The sequence below is a fragment of the Corythoichthys intestinalis genome, chromosome 15 (assembly GCF_030265065.1).
Source record: "Corythoichthys intestinalis isolate RoL2023-P3 chromosome 15, ASM3026506v1, whole genome shotgun sequence".
Taxonomy (NCBI): domain Eukaryota; kingdom Metazoa; phylum Chordata; class Actinopteri; order Syngnathiformes; family Syngnathidae; genus Corythoichthys; species Corythoichthys intestinalis.
Window position 1 is genome coordinate 6864981 of NC_080409.1, and position 21362 is coordinate 6886342.

Here is a 21362-nt window from a genome sequence, read left to right on the forward strand (position 1 = left end):
GCTGTTTCAGTGAGATTTACAAGGATGGCTGCCTGAAGAAGACATCAAAATTCCCTCAGTCCTTGAAGATATGGGGCTGCATGTCAGGCAGAGGCACTGGGCAGATGGCTGTGGTTAAATCTTCAATAAATGCACAAGTTTACATTGAAATTTTAAAAAGCTTTCTTATCCCTTCAATTGAAAATATGTTTGTCATTTTCCAAGATGACAATGCATCATGCCACAGAGCTAAAACTGTTAAACCATTCCTTAGAGAAAGATTCATCCAGTCAATGTCATGGCCTGCAAATAGCCCAGATCTCAACCCTAGTAATAACCTGTGGTGGAAATTGAAAAAAAATGGTCCACAGCAAGGCTCCGACCTGCAAGGATGATCTGGCAACTGCAATCAAAGAGAGTTGGCACCAAATTGATGAAGACTACTCATCAAATCCATGCCTCACAGACTGCAAGCTGTCATAAAAGCCAGAGGTGGTGCTACTAAATACGAGAGATGTGTTTTTATTGTTATTTTTTTGTTTGTTTCTCATGATTCCATTTTTTTTTCCGCAGAATGGAGTGATTCCATATGTATTTCCCTGCACTTGCTCTATAAAATTAACATTTACTGACCACCACAATGTTTTTTATTCATTCCTTTTAGTGTTACTGAATGCTAAAGAATTGCACTTTTGAACTAATTCATTATTTTTTCAAGCTTTTTATCTGAGTTTGTTCTACATGATAAAATGTCTGAGTGACTGCTCGTCCCTGACTGGTGATTCCATACTTTTTGCTAGGGGTTGTATGACGGAAACGCTTTCGTTCTTGTCATGTCAGACAAAAACTGGCATTCGTCTCCTTATGTTTTAGTCTCCCAAGATACGCTTTTATTTCGTTACCATCGTCACGAAAAAAATTGTTCGTCGACGAAGTATTTTCATTTTTTGTCATCGTTGACGAAAACAACACTACAGTACCTGCCAACTGCTTCCAGAGAATCGTTGAATTGCTACATTAATATTTTGAGAATCTAGACTTTTATTACATCCATCCTTTAATTAGTTGTTGTTTTTTCTTACAGTATGCATCCAGTTCGTCTGGAGGGGAAAGTTCCTGTGAGGAAGGGAGGATTCGTCGACCACCCCACCTTAGACCTTTCCATCCTCGGACTGTAGCACTTGACCCAGATCTACCGTCTCTGCTCAGTGACCCAGACTATTCCTCCAGTAGTGAACAGTCATGCGATACTGTCATTTATGTGGGCCCTGGAGGAGCTGCGATCTCAGACAGAGAGCTCAGTGACAATGAAGGCCCACCTGCCTTTGTTCCCATCATCCCTTCCATCAACAAGAAGAGGACAACAAAGGAGGGTCCTTTAGACAGAGATCAATTCTTTAAATGCAACACATTTGCTGAGCTACAAGAGCGGCTGGAATGTATCGATGGTAGTGAAGAACCTACAGCGTTTGTTGGCGAAGGCAAGCGACACCATGCGAACCCCAAGTTGGACAAATCTAAGGAGAGCGAAAGCTCTGTTTCACCAAAGACTGTTGCAAGTATGACTTGTAACCAAGATAGCATTTCTCCTAAATTAGTTGCCATTGAACCATTTTCCAGTCCTGGCAATAAATCTAAAGCAGACATTTTAGAAAGGCGCGGCACACTAGCAGAAATGAAACAAACGGAATGTGTGGTTCCGAATGTATGCAGAACTAGTGCTGATGGCGAGAGGATCTTGGTTCCAGAAAACACAGTTGATGCTGAAAAATTGCCAAGTGCTGCAACAATTCATCCTGAGCCCGTTGTAAGGGAGAAGATATACTTCAACAAGAAAGGCTCTCGCAAAGAAATTTCTGAAAAGACAGCACGATCCAACACCAGAATGCCCCCGGTAGGAATGAGCCACCAGGCTGTGAAAAGGAGGGATCCTTGCGCTTCCCCAATTCTCAGAGCTCCAATGGAGGTTTGCCAGGTGAGCTCCACCATACAGGAAAGGTGCTTCGACCGGGACATCTTGAGAGCGACTGTCACCTTGCAGCAGCCTGTTGAACTTAATGGAGAAGACGAACTCGTGTTCACTGTTGTAGAGGAGCTATCTATAGGCAGTATTGTCGATAAGGGTCGGCCATCCAGCATTATCAGCTTTAACAGTGACTGTTCTTTGCAGGCCATTGCCTCTGGCTCCAGACCTGTCAGCATTATTAGCAGCATCAATGACGAATTTGATGCCTACACATCATCTGTAGAGAGAGCTGATCTAAACATCGAATTGGCCATGCCGCTACAAGAAGGACCACTGGAGTGTGTACATAGTAGGGGTTCTTCTGTCAGCTCTTGGCTTAGTGAAGTTAGTGTCTGCACCCTGGAGAGTGAAGGAGCTCAATCTTCGGACGTCTTTCTTCCACCAGAAAAGGACATTGGAACAGAATCCACTTTTAATTTCGATTCCCTTGATATGTTACATAGTGTGCCATCGACTAGAGATACCAAGAATTCGTTGAATGACAGCGGATTTAGTTTTTCTGAACAGGACAGTGACAGTACTGCCTCAAGCAAACTGTCCTTGACAAAGTGCCCGCCATCTCCAGATTCAACCAAAGCATCCCTCAGATTGCCTTCTAAAATAACAAAGGCTCATTCACTTAGCTCCACACTTTCACAGTCTCCCTCCATGGTTCACTCCAGTCTTCCAAGGAAGGTAAAACCTACCTCATCCATCCCTAGTAGTAGCAGTAGCAGCAACAGCAGAGATCTACCGAGGCAAGAGAATAAACAGGAGAATCCCTGGCAGCGTACGGACAACCTTCCACAAGCTCAACCGATTGTCTCCACCAGCAGGTTCGTCAGAACGCCTCAGAGTGGAATCTCTTCGAGCAAAGTATCCAACAACTGTAACAGCGCACCTCGGCCATCTAAACTACATGGGGCTACCTCTTCCCAAAGGGTGGTCGATGGGTGTGAAAAGACTGCCTGTAAGAAATTTGACCCTCCCAGCCGAATGCCTCAGCTGAGAAGAGGAGCCACCACCTTGGGAACAGTGCCCGTCATCCATTCCTCTACGGACTACAAGGGAACGCAAGATGTTGCGGCAGCAACAGGCCTTAAATTCTCTTCTCTAGGGAAAAGCAACAAGGCTAACTCACAGAAATCAAGCAATCTACCTAGACCTGGTTGTATATCACCTCCCCCTCCTCCAATAAGAAAGTCCAGTCTTGACCACAAGACCAAGATCCTTCTACCCCAAAGTGCCTTAAAATTAGCATATGGGGAAGCAGGAAGGAACCCCGGCGCAAGAGCAGTGGTGTCAGAAGATGAACTAGAAGTTCGTCACAGATTAGACTCCATTGGTTTAAAAACCTCCAGCCTGAGAGCTGACCATAGCAATGTCAAAGTTACATCAGGTTTGAAGGCCAGAGGGACCAGAGGTGAAGCCGGACATCACTATGGAAGCCAGATGTCATTGGAGAGGTCTGATAGTTTGTCTCTGTCCAGCCCCCGACCCGGGCTTAGTCGGGAAAATAGCGGAGCAAGTCTGGGGAGCAGCAGTAGCAAGGTCGGGAAATCTATTCCTAGATTTGGAATTCCTAATTCTTCAAGTTCCCCTATTGCATCCTGCCCGTCATCCCCAGGTGGAGGAACTATGAGTAAAATGGCCCAGGTGAAAGCAGCAGGAAATCCTCGTGCATTGGGAGCACTCAATAGCAGTAAGGCCCGCTCATTGTCCGCCAACAGTTCCAAAGGCTTAAGTTCCTCCACCAAATCATTGGCTAGTGCTGTGACTAGAACCACCAATGCCAACCTTCCTCCATCAGGCAGAACGTCAGGTCCCCGTTCCCCTGCCGCCGTTGTCGCTAGCAAGACTGGGAGAGGGACTATCATGGGTACAAAGCAGGCAGTACGAGCCGCCAACAGTCGTGTGAGTGAACTAGCAACAAGTGGCATATCGGGCAAGCATGCGACAGTTTCCGGAGATTCGGACAGTGGCAATGACAGTGGCGTGAATGTGGGTGATGACAAATCATCAATAGCAATGCTACCCTCTCCGTACAGCAAAATTACAGCACCCAGGCGGCCCCAGCGGTACAGCAGTGGTCACGGCAGTGACAATAGTAGTGTGTTGAGCGGGGAATTGCCTCCAGCGATGGGCCGCACAGCTCTCTTCTATCACAGTGGTGGCAGTAGTGGATATGAGAGTATGATCCGTGACAGTGAAGCCACGGGGAGTGCTTCCTCTGCCCACGACTCAATGAGTGAGAGCGGAATATCATCTTCAGGCCGGACAAGGACCTCCAAATATCCAAAAAAGAGAGCGACTGGTGAGAAACCCACAAATTACACTGATTTACTCTCTGAAAAAAATGAAAAGTAAACGTCCGACACATTACGGTACTGTTGCAATGTAGCCTGGCGTTCGTTGCTCTCATGCTCCATTATCCGGAAAGGCTTTTTATCCTATCCTTTCCATTATCCTTTCTTATTCAGTTGCAAATTGGTATTTCATTGTATTTTCTTTCCTTCTGATTCAACCCCATAAATTATTCATATATATATATATGGGAACCGGTGATGAATGTTTCACAAAAAGACGGCTCAAACTGTGATGATCAAGTTTGATGAATTGAATATGAGCGTGGAGGCTTTTCCTTTTTGTTTTTTTTAGACCGCTGCATACATGTGAAATTAAGGCTTAAAAAGGTCTTAAACATAGTCCTGCTACATTTTTTTCCTCTTTGTGAACTTGCAACATCGTAAGTTATTAAATGCCTATAAATATGCAGCCACCATTACTAGACCAGCTTTGGCCTTATTTTGACTCGTAAGGATTTGTCCACAGACTAACAGATACTGACGAATGCTTCTCTAGGTTTCCAGAGACGACGCCTCATTCCAGCACCGTTGCCTGATACGTCGTCCCTGGGGAAGAAAGTCGGCACAGCTGGCCAGTGGGTCGACTTGCCTCCGACACTGAAAGAGCCTTTTGAAATCAAGGTCTACGAGATCGACGATGTGGAACGCCTTCAGAGAGGACGACAGGAACAAGCCGGAGAGGTGCGTGTAGTGTAATACTTATGTAGTGCAGTGTTATTTTTGGCAGTCCTGTTAATTTGAGTCTTAGTCTTTTGGATGAAAATACTTCTTAGTCTTATTTTAGTCTTTTCAAATTGTCTCGGTCTAGTTTTCTTTGACGAAAACTCAGACAAATTTCGTCTAGTTTTAGTTGACTCGCACTCAAAATGTTTTCATCTGTAAAAGCATAAATATAAATAGATAAATAAAGGATTTCAACAATTTCGTATGAACATTGACAGACGAGAATATATTGTAGCGTCTACAAGGACAACAAAGACGTCGTGACGATAATACACACTCATTAGGAAAATTTTCAAATAATTATACCCACCTGGACACCATGAAGTGTATGGGGTAAAAAGTTGGGTAACACTTTATTTAGACTCTGTGTCATAAGACTGTCATGAGACAGTCCTAATTATGACATGACACTGTCATGAACATTAACGAATGCTTATGACATTGTAATGTCATTAAGTGTTCCAACCCTAACACAGTCCCTAAACTTTAATCCCAACCTAAAGACATTTGAAAAAAAATCTCAATATCGCATCTAAAGTGACATCATTTACTAAATGACACTCGATGACAGGTGTCCTGAACTCTCATTCATATCAGTCATCGTTATGACAGTCTTACAGAGTTCAAATAAAGTGTAACCAAGTTAACGTATATGCTACTGCTAACACAAATGCCAAGTTAACACTACGAGTTACATTTAGTCTTTGATCACTTAACACAGATATTTAAAGGCTAAAGCAACATTGCATGTTATCTCTTGCCAAGATAAGAAAACAAATCTTACCAAGTGTTTTAAAACAAGCAACCCTGGAGCTTAGACTAGCTTGAAGCAAATCCTACATACTGCTGTGTTTGTGAGTTTGGGGCAGGCTCACGCAGCACGTCACATGGGTGACACGACCCAAACACTGCTATGTTGCAGGCCGACACACTACACGTACAACAAGAAAATGTCACACTTCCCCAAAACACAATACAAACGGACACTTAAGACACTAATTAGCATACATGCTAACTAGCTTAGTGCTCTGTGCTCAGTAGTAACATCTCATCAACAAAAACTACAAAGAATACAATTTGCTTCATTTACTCACATCAGACGGAGGCACACTGGATCTAACAACACAAAAGACAATCTAACTCTCAACACTTCGTAATACTGTATTATATTTTCAGCAACACAACAGAAGTGAACTCTTTCGCTCGAATCACTTGCACAGGCTCGTGCAGCCTCATATTGCACACAAATAAGGACCCAAACGGACGGGACTGCTCAAAGCTGCAGGCAAAAATCAGAATTCAAATTACGTGGCAACTAATTCATTCGATTTAAACGATTAGCTGGTGCAGCCTTTTTCCCAAGACACGTTTTTAGCTCGCATTTGTCATGACAAAATTGTTCGTCAACGAAACATTTTCATTATCGCCATCGCAAAATGATGTAGCCTCTGGCTCTCATGAAGCTCACTTGTTAAGTTAGTAGGATTTACAACAAATGCTGGGAATGTCAGACATTGCTGGCCAAAAGTATTGGCACCCCTGCAATTCTGTCAGATAATGCTCAATTTCTCCCAGAAAATGATTGCAATTACAAATGCTTTGGTAGTGATATTGTCACTTGTTTTGCTTGCAATGAAAAAACACAAAAGAGAATGAAAAAAAAATTAAATCATTATCATTTTTCACAAAACTCCAAAAATTGGTAGTACAAAAGTATTGGCACCCTCAGCCTAATACTTGGTTGCACAACCTGTCCTCGAGGGCCGCAGTGGGTCCTGGTCTTTGTTCCAACTGACCCAGCACAGATAGTTGAACCAATGAGGTTTCAGCAGAAATGAGAAGCACCTGACTGCACTTCACTGATTGCACTTGTAAAACAGCAGATTGGTGAAAAGGTGTCCTCTTAATGGGTTGCAACAAAAACCTGCACCCACTGCGGCCCTTTGTGGAATAGTTTGCCCACCCCTGCTTTAGACGGAATAACTGCGAAGAACCGCTTCCGGTATCCATCAATGAGTGTCTTAAAATGCACTGCTGGAATTTTAGACCACTCTTCTTTGGCCATCTGCTCCAGGTCTCTGCGGTTTGAAGGGTACCTTCTCCGAATTGCCATTTTCAGATCTGTCCGCAGGTGTTCCATGGGATTCAGGTCTGGAGTCATTGCTGGCCACTTTACAAGTCTCCAGTGCTTTCTCTCAAACCATTTTCTAGTGCTTTTGGGTCATTGTCCTGCTGGAAGACCCATGACCTCTGAGGGAGACCCAACTTTCTCACACTGGGCCCTACATGATTCTCAAAAATTTGTTGGTAGTCTTCAGACTTCATAATGCCATGCACACGGTCAAGCAGTCCAGTGCCACAGGCAGAAAAGCAACCCCAAAACATTAGGGAACCTCCGCCATCTTTGACTGTGGGAATCATGTTCTTTTCTTTGAAGGCTTTGTTTTTTTTCCTTGTAAACTCTAGGTTGATGCATTTTCCCAAAAAGCTCTACTTTTGTCTCATCTGACCAGAGAACATTCTTCCAAAACTTTTTTGGCTTTCTCAGGTAAATTTTGGCAAACTCCAGCCTGGCTTTTTTATGTCTCGGTTCAGAAGTGGTGTCTTCCTGGGTATCCTACCATCGAGTCCCTTTTCATTCAGACGCCGATGGATAGTACGGGTTGACACTTTTGCATCCTCGGACTGCAGGACAGCTTGAACTTGCTTGGATGTTAGTCGAGGTTCTTTATGCACCATCTGTAAATCTTTCGTTTAAATCTCACGTCAATTTTTCTTTTCCGTTCACATCTAGGGAGGTTAGCTACAGTGCCATGGGCTTTACACTTATTGATGACACTCCGCACGGTAGACACAGGAAGATTCAGGTCTTTGGAGATGGACTTGCAGGCTTGATATTACCCATGCTTCCTCACAATTTTGCTTTTCAAGTCCTCAGACAGTTCTTTGGTCTTCTTTCTTTCTCCGTGCTCAATGTGGTACACACATGGACACAGGTTGAGTCAACTTTATCCATTTTAACTGGCTGCAAGTGTGATTTAGTTATCGCCACCACCTCTTATGTGCCACAGATAAGTAACAAGTGCTGTTAATTACACAGATTAGAGAATCATCACATGATTTTTCAAAGGTGCGAATACTTTTGTCTGGCCTATTTTTGGAGTTTTGTGCAAAATGATAATGATTCAATTTTTTTCCCCATTCTCTTTTGTGTTTTTTCATTGCAACCAAAATAAATGAAGATATTACCATCAAAGCATTTGTAATTACAATCATTTTCTAGGAGAAATTGAGCATTATCTGACAGATTTGCAAGGGTGCCAATACTTTTGGCTTGCAGTGTAGCTCTCTTCTTCCCAGTTTCTTTTTAAAGCCCAAGACAGGAATACGGCGTGTCAGACGACTGACCTTCAGTCAGTTGCCCTCATGGCAATGTCAGTGCAGATATCCTACAAGCTCAGAATTTTGACTCCTCCGGAATCTCAAGAGTTCTGGAGGCAATTACTAACAGGCTTTAAATGATATATGGACCGTTCCTGAGAGCGGGGATAATGAAATTGTGAGGAATGGCGGAAGAATGTGCAATGAAGACTAGGCTCAATCAGCTCACCACTCATTGCTGATTGCCTTTTATAGCTCCTCTTCTGTGCCTCATTGACTGCTCCCATAGGTTTAGCACAGACACTCAGAGATGTGTTAACTTCTCAAGTTTGATTGTCTTTTAATTAGTGGACACATTTCAATAGTAAAAAATAATTAGCTCACTTCGGTAAACTGTATTAGGAGGAATCATGTTCCACATTGTAACTCGTTTTTCTCGTCATTTTCAGCAATCGTTTCATGATGTTGACAAGGTAAGAAAATGTTTGGCTGTATAATAGCCATAAATATACATTTTAATGTAATTTAGCTGTACATGAATATGGGTATTGAATCAGTTCTTCCTTCAGGGGCTGTTGTATTTTAACAATAAGTTGAAGATTTTGGAGAGAAGGCAGCAGCAAGTCAGGGAATTGAAAGCGAAGCATGAGGTCTTGATGGAGGAGCTGGAGGACACCAAGGCCCGACTGATGATGGATCCCAGAAAGTGGACTGGAGAGTGTAAGTGAATGTTTTTTTGTCATGCCCACTGTTTATTTTTTTCTGAATCAAGATTAATTCTAGGGGTCAAGGGCGGACTGGGGGGAGGGAGTGGCATGGGAGTCTTTGAATTACCTGCTTTGCTCTTTATGGTTTTGGCAGCCATCCAGCCGGCAAAACAAGTACCCGTACCTTGATGAAAAAAGAAACAGCATTTGATGTTGTTTTGGACAAAAATCATATCGTAAATTACCCGAGCCCATAATTAGCCTAGAGCAGGGGTCGGCAACCCAAAATGTTGAAAGAGCCAAAATAACAAAAAACAAATATGTCTGGAGCCGCAAAAAATTAAAAGCCTTATAGAAGTATTATAATGAAGGCAACACATGTTGTATGTATCTATATTAGCTTTCTATCAAAGTGACTAAGTTGGCTATGAATACATAATGAGCATTCTATAGAGAATGATGCACCACTTGTTGTTTTCCGATACTGCCTCAAGTTTAACTTCATTACAATATTAATGGATTAGGTTTAATTGCTTTGATAAAATCAAAGAAATGCAATAAAGAAATCCGAATTTTTATGTCATTTGTATTTTGAAGATTCGAAAACAACAACAAAAAATAGAATGTGCATAACATGCCCCTTATCTGGGCAACAAACGTAGTGCAACAAAACGCAGCCTGCATTTATAAAAAGAAAAAAAAAAAAAACGCACCCTTTTGAAAAGGTATGGTATATAATCGGAGTTCACATACCTGCATAAAAGTGATGGGTGTTCAATATCGATCTCATCACACGACTCAGTATGCTGTCGCTGAATTAATGTCCTTGATTTGCTGATTGGTGAAGTTGCCTGCCATTTTTATGGCCCTTTCCTCCACTGTCTTCGTGCGAGAGGCATGTATTTGATTTTCTGTATTATCTCGGTTTTGTTTTTGAAGTCTGCAAATAGGTGTTCTGATATGTTGATGAATGACCCCTTCATTTACCAGTCACCATCTGTGAACGGTTTTCCACGCTTTGTTTATCCCAGGTTGCAACAAAACTTAAAGCAGTAGTGGAGTTTGGAGATGCAATCCACTTTTTAAGTCTATTTTTGCACTCCTATGATTTCTCCAGAAGTAATGCAATCGCACTTCCTGGGTACTTGGCTGCAAAAGTAGTATACCTTCCCTGCAGATGTCTTTTCACATTACTCCTTTTGTGATTTGACAACTTCTCGCTATAGAGCAAACATTCAGAAAATCATTCCGCATTGGCAACGAATGCAACTGATTCGGCCGAAGAAACCTTGAATCCTCCATTCTCCTTAGTTTTTTTTCTCTTCCTCTTTGGAATCCATGTCCCATCATGCAGCTGCCAGGTTGGTTTACAACAGTCACCTTGCTGATAGAAACCTGCGTCGCAGGCTATGACGCAAATCTTCATTGACAGAAATGTTGAAATGTAATATTTATTCTACATTTTTACAACATTGGAAAATGTTAAGATTACTTGTGTAATGTTTGTCCTCCTACAGAAACCATGTTCAAACGAAAAATATATTTCCCTCCCCATCTTTTTTCCATTTTCAAACATTTTTGAAACGCTCCAAGGAGCCACTAGGGCAGCGCTAAAAAACCGCACGTGGCTCTCAAAACACGGGTTGCCGACCCCCGGCCTACAATAAAAATAATTACAACAGTGTAGTCATTTTAATGCAAACAGGACATTTATACAATAGAGTATAACATAAGTAAACCATTAGAGAGCTGTAACCTAATCAAAGTACACATGTAGGACATTTAAGTTTTCTAAATATTGGGAAAGAATTCTTAAAAATGCATAGTTTTGAGTTTGTAAGTAGTCAGAGAGGTCCACTACTAATAGTTACCAACCTTCGCCAGAATTTATTCAAAACTGTGGATTTACAGTACCACAAAAATGAGAACTGTAACCTGATCAGAGTATACATATTGGAGTTTTAATTGATTTTTGTAAATATTGGTACAGAAAAAATGCTTAGTTTTGAGTTTGGGAGTAGTCAGAGAGGTCTACTACTAATATTCACCAACCTTGGCCGGATCTTAATCAGATTTGTGGATTTACAGTGCCACAAAAATGAGAACTGTAAGCTACCATGAGTACCATCTGCCAAAATGACACGCTGCTCAGAGGAATCACATAATATTGTACTGACGTGACAGCGCATGTAACGCACATGTAGATCAAGCGATTTTAAGATCAAGCGACATTGTTTCATTTTTAAATGATGACATAGATTCATAATGTATTGACGGGACGCGGGGCGCAGGGCGGATAAATAGGGGGCCTGCATTGTTGGCGAGGCTGTCAAAGCTGACCGAGTAGAATCACAGACAAATAGCTTTTTTCATTGAAAATTCTTGTGCATAAATGCTTAAATCCCTGAATTCTTTATAGATATGGAGCTAAAACAGTCTCGATTCTTGGTTAAAAGCAAAAAAACGTCCAGTTAGCATTTATTTTGCATTAAATGTGTCGAATAGGCATGTGCCGGTTACCGGTTTCTCGGTTTACCGTGGTGTGAAAACGTCGTGGTTTCAAAACCACTAAAATTTTCTGTCAGACCGTTGTACAGTATTCGCTATTTTTCATGTGTCAAAAATGCAGCCAGAAGTGGCTTAGCGCGGCAGCGCTCACCCCCTCCCGTTTGTTGCTGTGTGTGAAAGTGACAGCCAGTGAACCCAAAAACTAATACTCCAAACATAAGGCATACATTTCTTCAATTTATTGAGCTCTCAAATCATGGTAAATGGAATATACAAAATGAATACATTTAAAACATTGTACAATTGTATTTTTCCATGTGTGAGTAGCTTCAACAGATTAGCACCATGAAAAGTTCGCCAAAAACAAAACACACATTTTCCTTTCAAATTCAATATACAAACTAACTAAAAGCTTACAAAGACGAATGTAAGCCTAGGCATAGCTGGGAGAGCAACTTCGTCGAGTGTACAGCTGCAGAGTGAGAAAACAAGCTTGATTCGCTTGAATGAAGGGGAAAAGGGGATAGCATCAAAGATCACTAATTGCGAAAGATGCTCTTGCCCTAACCACAAATCCACATTCGCTGGATCAAGGAGAGGTCTCACTCCCAATGTTTTTTTGTTTTTGTTTGTTTGTTTAGATGAAACCTTTCCACAACAATATTTACACTTTAAACTAACTTATACATTTTTAACTTATGAATTCTTTGTTTTTTAACACATAGGCATGGCATCATGTGGACTAGAGTTGACACAGTGGCTGAAAATGGCGAAACTTCACTTGAGCTTTTCCACCCTAAAAAAAAAAAAAGTCATGCAGTAGAATTAAAAAAAAAAATTTATTCAGAAGTGTTTTTACCTTTTTTATGGAAATTATTTTGTTCTTGCTCTAATCTTGAGCAACTTGAGCTGTGGCTGTGGGTATAGTCTATAAGTTATATTTATTTTAATCTTATTTAAAATATATATATATTTTTTTATTGATAATTTATTTTAACAATATATTCATGTTCCAATTTGCAACGTTGCAATGTTCTGAATTTTTTTTAAAAAATCCTGTTCAATGGGAAAAAAAAAAAAAATTAACCCATACATCTCAAAATAACACATTTTGGAGCTATAATTGCAATACCGTGATACCGTGAAACCGCGGTATTTTTGCCCATGGTTATCATACCGTCAAAATCTCATACCGGCACATGCCTAGTGTCAAAGCACAATGTTAGTCTGTTAATGAGTGTAGCTAGCGGCCGCCTGATGTAAAGAGAGCTTTTCAGGTGATAATTCTTATGAATAAATGCTTAAATCCCCAAATTCTTATAGATATGGACGTAAAACAGCCTCGATTCTTGGTTACAAGCAAAGAAAAAAAAAGTGCAGTTAGCATTAATTTTACGTAAATATTGCGAACTATGATGCCAATGCAGTAGTGGCTAATTTCTCCCATTGATTTTTTTCACAACGTTTCACGCATGGTACGAAAAATATAATAATTACCTTGAATTCTCGAACAAATCCCTCCTGAGACAATCCTTCCTGTTTGTATGCGGTACAGCTGTCGTACTTTTTCAACAGAAATCCGGCGTTAGATTGCTGCATGCGTGTGTTTGTGAATAGCTCCTCTTGATATGGACGGCCCCCTACTTGAAGGCGAAGCGCAGTGCATGACCGATCTGACCCGTCAATAACATTATGAAGCCTATGATGATCATAATGGTGGTGTTATGTATTTTACAGTGTTGATAGTGTTTACCCATGTACATTTAAAATACGTAGGGTCGCATTTCACTCGTGTAGTGAGACTTAACCCTACTTATGTCAGGAATTGCGACCCTACTTAATTCTCCCAACACCGGAGAAATACCCCGTATGCCAGTCCGCCCTTGCTAGGGGTGTAACAGTACACTAAAATGTACGTTTGGTTTCGGAAGTGCTCAGTTCAGTTTATTTTTGGTACTATAACTACTTTAAATGCTTTTATTTTTTAAAAATGTACTGAATAAAACTTGTGCAAATAAATAAAAGTGACCCCTTTGGGTGATATTTCAAATAAATGACACTGAGTTCATAAATTTAAAATGTAAATTGTAACAATTCAAAAATCTTAAAATTATGAATAAACAAGCAAAACTGTAAGCTTTGAAGCCTTAGCGGCAACAACCTGAACATGACTAGTCAGTAATTTTTTATTTGGCAGTAGGTTCATAAGACTCTCATGAGACCGTAATAATCATGTCATAATGTTATACCATAGATTTCATAATGATATTGACGGGACACATTCCCCAGACACTGCGCCATGCCTTCAAGTGGGGGGCTGTCCAACACTCCGCTTCAGTCACTCGCAGTTATTTTCAAACAGATGCAGCGATCCAACGCCGGATTTAGGTTGAAAAAGTACAAAAGCTGTACTGCATACAAACAGGAAGGATTGTTTTAGGAGTGATTTGTTCGAGGATTCAAGGTGATTATTATATTTTCCATACCATGCATGCATTTTGAAACATTGGGAAGAAAATCAATGGGAGAAACTAACCGCTACGGCATTGGGGTCATAATTTGCAATATGTACGTAAAATAAATCCTAACTGCCCGTTTTTTTGTTTTGTTTTGTTTTGTTTTAACCAAGAATCGAGACTGTATTACATCCATATCTATGAAGAATTAAGGGATTTAAGGCTTTATTCACGCGAATTTTCAACATAACAAGCTCTTTGTGGAGATAAAGCGGCGCCACAGTGGCTTAACGACTAGCACCACATTCAACATATTTACGTAACTAAATGCTAACTGCCCGTTTTTTTTTGTTGCTTTTAACCAAAAATTGAGACTTTTTTAAGTCCATATCTATGAAGAATTCAGGGATTTAAGCATTTATTCACAAAATTTCAACGTAAAAAGCTCTTTGTGGTGACAAGGCGGCGCTACAGTGGCTTAAAGACTAGCAGCAATTTCGACATATTTACGTAAAATAAATGCTTACTGCCCGTTTTTTTCGCTTTTAACCAAAAATCTATACTGTTTTACGTCCGTATCTATAAAGAATTCAGGGATTTAAGCATTAATTCACAAGAATTTTCAACATAAAAAGCTCTTTGTCTGTGGTTCCACTCGGTCAGCTTTGATGGAGATAGGCCCCCTATTAATTGGCCCTGCGCCCCGTGTCCCATCATTATATTATGAAGTCTATGGTCATATGGCGATTATCGATTAGCATGTTAGCAGAAATACAATTGGCACTATTTTTCTGCCGGTCTGTGAAAAAAAGGCCAACATCGCACCAATCCGTGGTGCAAAAAAGGTTGGTGACCCCCTGATTTGCAGGATTTATGTAGAGCCCTGAGTGTCCGACACTTAAAATCAAAACAGTACAAAAGTGAACCGAACCAAACCGAACATGCAAAACCGAAACGGTTAAATGTATCCATATGAACTGTGACACCCTTAATAAATACCATTCTTGTTGTCTTTTTTTTTTTTTTTTTTTTTTTTTTTTTGTGTGAAAAGTTGACTTGGACCCAAATTTGGATAAGGAGTCTCCGGAGTACCTAGACGTTTTGGAGAGGGTCACGGAGGAGCTGGAGTTTTGCGTGAACTTGTGCAAGTCGCGTGTCATGATGGTGACCTGCTTCGACATCAGCACGCAAGCCGGTGCCACTCACGAGGAACCACGGGAAGTTGAAGTTTGAGAAGAGATGGGAGTCTATGTGGGGAAATGCGTAAGTGAAGAAGGATGGTGATATGTAGCAGCAACTAACAGGCTAATACTGAATGGAAGAATGACTAGATCAGGGGTGTCAAACTCGAGCCACATTTATGGCAATTAGATCATCTCGGCTCCAGTGTCAAAATAAAAGCATGGGATTTTGTATGTACAGTTTGAATTGGTTCCAATGTGCAATCCCATTAGCCAGATTGGACCCCGTGGCGCACATTTGACACCCCTGGCCTCGCTAAAAAGAGGTTTTTGTATGAAAACAAAAAAAATCGTAACCACTCTGCTCTAGTGCCTCGTCCAGGACGTGTTTGAAGGCGAATAAACGAAACGTGAGCACAAACGCATAGCGGTGGATATCACATACTCTCAAGAGTGAGTGAACACCTGGAAGTGCCTTTATTAAAATACTTTCATGTCATTGTTTTTCATTTCTCCCAAAACATGAGCAAAAAACCCTGAACATATTGCTTTTAAGAACACATATTTTATATTGCATTGTAAAGTGTATTTATGATCTCTTGGTGTGTAAAAAAATGTCATTGAAAAGGTAGAAAAAAAGAGGAGGAAAAAAGAAAAAGCAATAAGCTAATGTTATTGCGCTACCGGAATTTGCCTTTTCTATTGTTTAAAACCTCAGTCAGCATTTTCATGATTCAACCTCTTGCGCCTTATGTATGGAGGTAGATTTGTGTTTTTATTATTCAATCCAAAAAAAGTTGCTTCAATCAAAATTTGATGAAGCCAAAAAAAAAGAAAAAAGATTTTTGAAAAATAGAAAAGACTACTTTTTCTTTTTTTCAAGTGAATTTTTTTGATGATTGAAACAATTTTGTTTTTGATTGAAGTAATGTTTTGTGTTTGGGCCATATTTTGGGTAGGACATTTATGTCTTTATAATTCGGTCAAAAAATAAGTTGCTTCAAGCAAACGAAAACATATTAAAACGAATATCACCTCAATTAAAAAAAATGTTTTCAATCATGGAAAAACTCATGTAAAAATAAAATTGCCACCCCTCCCAAAAAAAAAAAAAAAAACAATTAGATTTTTTTTAAATTGAAAATATAATTTGAATTTTTTTTTTTTTTTTTTTTTTTTTTTTTTTAAGTGAAAAATGTTTTAAAATATTTTTTTTATTGAAGTGAAGTTGATTGAAACAAATTTTTTGATTGAAATTATATTTTGTGTTTGGGCCATATTTTGGATAGGAAATTTATGTCTTTATAATTCAATCAAAAAAATAAGTTGCTTCAAACAAACAAAAATATATAAAAAAGAATATCACCTCAAACCCCCAAAATACTTTTTTTTTTATGCTTGATTGTTTTTTGGATTGAAGTGAAAAAAGTTTTTAAAAGTTTTTTTTTATTTTTTATTGAAGGCATTTTGATTTTGATTGAAATAATTTTTTTGATTGAAGTTATATTTTGTGTTTAGGCCATATTTTGGGTAGGAATTTGGGGTCTTTATAATTCAATCAAAAAATAAGTTGCTTCAAAGAATATAAACTTTTTTTTTTTTCAATCATAGAAAATACTTTTTTTTTTTATTGAAGTAGATAAAAAGGTTTTGAACTCCCTTGTTTTTTGATTAAATCATTTTGACACAACTGTCACGCTTCACCATTGTTCAGACATGTTTGAGTGACAAGTGTCTACACCAATGGCGTATTTCTGAAAAGCATGAAGGAGCAAGAATCAATTTGGTTGAAGTGACTATTTTTTTGGATTCAAAATATATATCTCGATCGATGCAACCTTTTTATTTAATTCAATAATAAAGACACAATTCTACCTGCATAGCTACAGTATGTTGACTTTTGTAATTTTATAGCTCTTCAAACTGTTTTTTCATGAACGATGCATTTGCTCTCATCACCCATCACCTGCCAACTTGTCTACGGAATACTGCAAGTTGATTGAATGTTTTTCTTTTTTTGTGTGTGTTTTTTTTTTTTTGTCCCTCCAGTTGCCTTGATCACAATGAGTCTCAGTGGATGCACTAAGGTGGAGCAGTATTTTGTGTGTGCACAAAACTGGACGATAAGCCAAACATATCAATCAGAGAGCCACTGTGATGGACAGTTAGTGTTAAGTGTTCTCTTTGGTGCCTCCACATGTGCTCATGTTTTCTATACAAGCCTAAAAATAAGAAAAGCATGATGAATAGTTACGCTGACAGCAAATGGGGATCTATCTATACAATGTAAAAAAAAAAAGAGAGAGGCACAGAGGAGAAAGCACAAATATACTTGTTGTTTATTGTTTGTCATTCATTTGTCATAGCTGAACCTCAGCTTGATGCATTCCACTTTGTACTGAAACGATCGTGACTGACTCACATGTTGACTTTCTGTCTTGGACTATTTTATTTGATGTTTCTTTTTAATTGAGGAATTGGTTTGCCATTAAATTATGCAGCAAATACAAACAAACGGTGCTGATGTTATTTCGCCATCTGTATGCCATTTTTGGGGAAATCACACAAAATGATCATGATGAACTTTTTTTGTAGTTTTGTGCGTTTTTATTTCTTAGCTATGACATTTGTTTGCTTTATTTAACAAAGAATTTCTCTCTCAGGCCCTCTCTGAAGATGCTGCATGAGATTTTGGGGATCATTTTTTTTAAGCAATGATTTTTATCCATTTTTACCATACGACTTTTTTACAATAACTTCACTTTTCACCAACGTGGGTTTAGGCTTCTGAATGAAATACCTATAGTACCAAACCAAGACCTTTTTTCCAAGAAATTATTTTATGTAAGGTCATATTTCATATCGAAACTCATATTTTCGAATATCTTTGTTTTTGTATAGGATTTTCAAACCCTGTGTAAAAATGTATGATATGGCAGCTTGTGTTTTACTTTTACAGTATCTGTGAATAAATACTTCTTACTGATGATTCAAGTTTGTTTGGTTTTTTTTTGGGGGGGGGGTACTCTTTGGATTTTTCAGACTTGCATTTGTATTATATATGTTTGTATATAAATATGTACCCAGTGGTATGAAAAAGTATCTAAACCTTTTATAATTTCTCGCTTATCTGCATATAATCATCAAATATATGATCTTTGTCAAAATCACACAGATGAAAAAACAGTGTCTGCTTTAGCTAAAACAACCTAAACATTTATAGGTTTTCATATTTTAATGAGGATAGTATGCAAACAATGACAGAAGGGGGAAAAATGAGTACGTGAACCATCACATTTAATATTTTGTGGCACTCCCTTCAGCAGCAACAACTTCAACTAGACGCTTCCTGTAACTGCCCACAGTCCGGCACTTGGATCAGGAATAAGCTTAGCCCATTCTTCTCTACAAAACTGCTGTAGTTCAGTCAGATTCATTGGATGTCTGGCATGAATCGCTGTCTTTTACATCAGTTGTTTTTCAATCGGTGTGCCATGGCACACTGGTGTGCTGTGAGAGATCCGCAGGTGTGCCGCGAGAAATTATCCAATGTCTTTTTTTTTTTTTTTTTTTTTTTTTGTTACGTCGTCGGGCGGAGTTGCAGTAGGAAGGAAGGAAGGAAGGAGTAGGTGGAAAGTTCTCGGTCGTGTGCAGATGAGTATGTTGCGTTCAAGAACTGCTCGGATTTCTAGCCATTAGCGACCTTGCTGTCAACGACAATGTGGACCCCGGGACGTCTACTGCACATCATTTGGTTTGACACGTCATGTGTCGATATACTCGAAACTGTCCTTCGTGTTTTATCCATATGTGACGATCGTCAATCCTCCCCCTGTGTTTTATTACAACACATTTTTGAGGACAGCAAGGTGGCCAATGGCTAGAAATCCGAGCAGTTCTTGAACACGACACAAGCAGCTATCCAACAGCGCCATGGTGGCAAGCAAGCTTAAACGTCATCTTCAAACGAAACATCCGTCGCTTCAAAACAAGTGGACTATTTTGTTCCCCTTCGTGAAAACTCAGAGAAACAGGCAAGTTTTTTGAGAATAACTACAATGCTAAATAAGAAAGCCCTCAAAGCCAGTACCTTGTTGCTAAATCCAAAAAGTCCCACACTGTGACAGAGACAATTTATACTATCTGCCTGCAAAGCCATTGTCTGCGAGATGCTCGGCCCTGATGCGGACATTGAAAGACATTGCTCAAGTCCCCCTGTCTGATAATTCTGAGCTTTTTCAAGCCTAACTGCTATTAAAAAAAAATTAAAACAGAGAAAAACTGATAGCTGTTAAAAGAATAAGGATATCAACTTTGTGTTCATCTAAACAGGCTCAAATTTCACACTGAGTAAGTATACACACTCAGAAATGATTTTATAATTAAATATACTGTACAGAAAATAATTTGGGAACATTTTTGGTTTGTGGTGTGCTGCGAGATTTTTTCCAATGTAAAAATGTGCCGTGACTCAAAAAAGGTTGAAAAACACTGTTTTACACCATGCCACAGCATCTCAATGGGGTTCAAGTCTGGACTTCTACTTAGCCACTCCAGAACGTGTATTTTGTTCTTCTAAAACCATTCTGAAGTTGATTTCCGTCTTTGTTTTGGATCATTGTCTTGTTGCAGCATCCATTCCTTTTTTAGCTTCAAGACGGCAGACGGCCTTAGGTTTTCCTGCAAAAAATCCTGATAAACTTTTAAATTAGTTATTTCATTAATGATTGCAAGTTGTCCAGGCCCGGAGGCATCAAAACAGCCCCAAATCATGCTGCTCCCTCCACCATTCTTCATGGTGGGGATGAGGTGTTGATGTTGGTGAGCTGTTCCATTTTCCCTCCACACATTAAGTTGTGTGTTTCTCCTAAACAATTCAACTTTAGTTTCATCAGTCCACAAAAAAAATTGCCAAAACATCTGTTGAGTGTCCACGTGCTTTGTTGCGAACATTGAACGAGCAACAATACTTTTTTTTTTTTTTTTTTTTTTAGACAGCAGTGGCTTCCTCCGTGGAGTCCTCCCATGAACACCACTCTTGGTCATAGTTTTACATATAGTCGATGTGTGCACAGTTATATTGGACTGTGGCAGTGATTTCTGTACATCTTTAGCAGACACTCTAGGGTTCTTTTTTACCTCTCTGAGTATTCTGCGCTAAACTCTTGGCGTCATCTTTGGTGGATTGCCCGTCCTTGGGAGAGAAGCAACAGTGCCAAACTCTCTCCATTTGTAGCCAACTTCTCTGACTGTCAATTGATGAACATTCAGACTTTCAGAGATGGTTTTGCATCCTTGAAACATGGTAATATAACAAGGGTTGCGATGCAGAATTCACAGACAAGGAGTGGTCGAGATGTTCTTTTTCAAATATTTACTGTTTTAAAGGTTTTCATTTTGTCTTTGTTTGAATCGATTTTTTATCATCTAAAATATCGGGGAAAATACGACAGTAACAAAACAAATACAGTAAAGTGATAGTAATGAGGTAGATATCTGTGACCTAGTTACAGACGCTATTTTTTTCTTTTTTGTCAAGCCCAATTTCTTCTTTTGCATTATATTTGTAATGTCAGTCATCAGTGCTTAATTTGTGAATCATAAGGTGCCGGAACACAAAGTACATATGACAGGGATGACGAGACGGACACAGGTTCCAGAACATACGCAGAAAATGGTGCTGAAAAAAGCAAATGCCCACTTGTCATGGTGTGGGACTTACAATCCTCAATTTCAGATAATATCAATGGTTTAAATGTTATCATAGTACAAAGCAATTAGTTTCTCAACAGGTCTAACTTGTAAAACATAAAAAAAAAACAGTGATTACAATAGTTAACACAAACCCATAATTTTGCGAGTTTCAACCCCCCCCGTACTGGTCTTTTGCTCTGGCTGTAGGTGGTCCACCTGGCTGACTGCTGGTGCTGTAGCTGGCCCCCACTCCGGGTGGCACTGAACCTGACCAGCTGCTGCCACGGTAACAACTTCTCGCTCCGGCTTGGCTGGCTGTCCGTGAACTTTTTCTGACTTGCTTTTAAACACTACATCACCTC

General features: G+C 39.6%; 1 protein-coding gene across 4 annotated transcripts in view; it reads left to right on the top strand.

Annotated features, from left to right (window-relative positions):
- The window catches only part of kif26ab (kinesin family member 26Ab), a 232519-nt gene extending 216044 nt beyond the window's left edge, over nt 1-16475 (top strand). For all 4 annotated transcript variants that reach the window (XM_057858780.1, XM_057858781.1, XM_057858782.1 and 1 more), the window contains 5 exons: nt 1064-4298; nt 4847-5031; nt 8904-8927; nt 9024-9174; nt 15177-16475. In XM_057858780.1, the coding sequence (XP_057714763.1) occupies nt 1064-4298; nt 4847-5031; nt 8904-8927; nt 9024-9174; nt 15177-15358 (3777 nt within the window). In that variant the 3' untranslated portion in view covers nt 15359-16475. The remainder of the gene's footprint in view (nt 1-1063; nt 4299-4846; nt 5032-8903; nt 8928-9023; nt 9175-15176) is intronic.
- The last annotated feature ends 4887 nt before the right edge of the window (nt 16476-21362 follow it).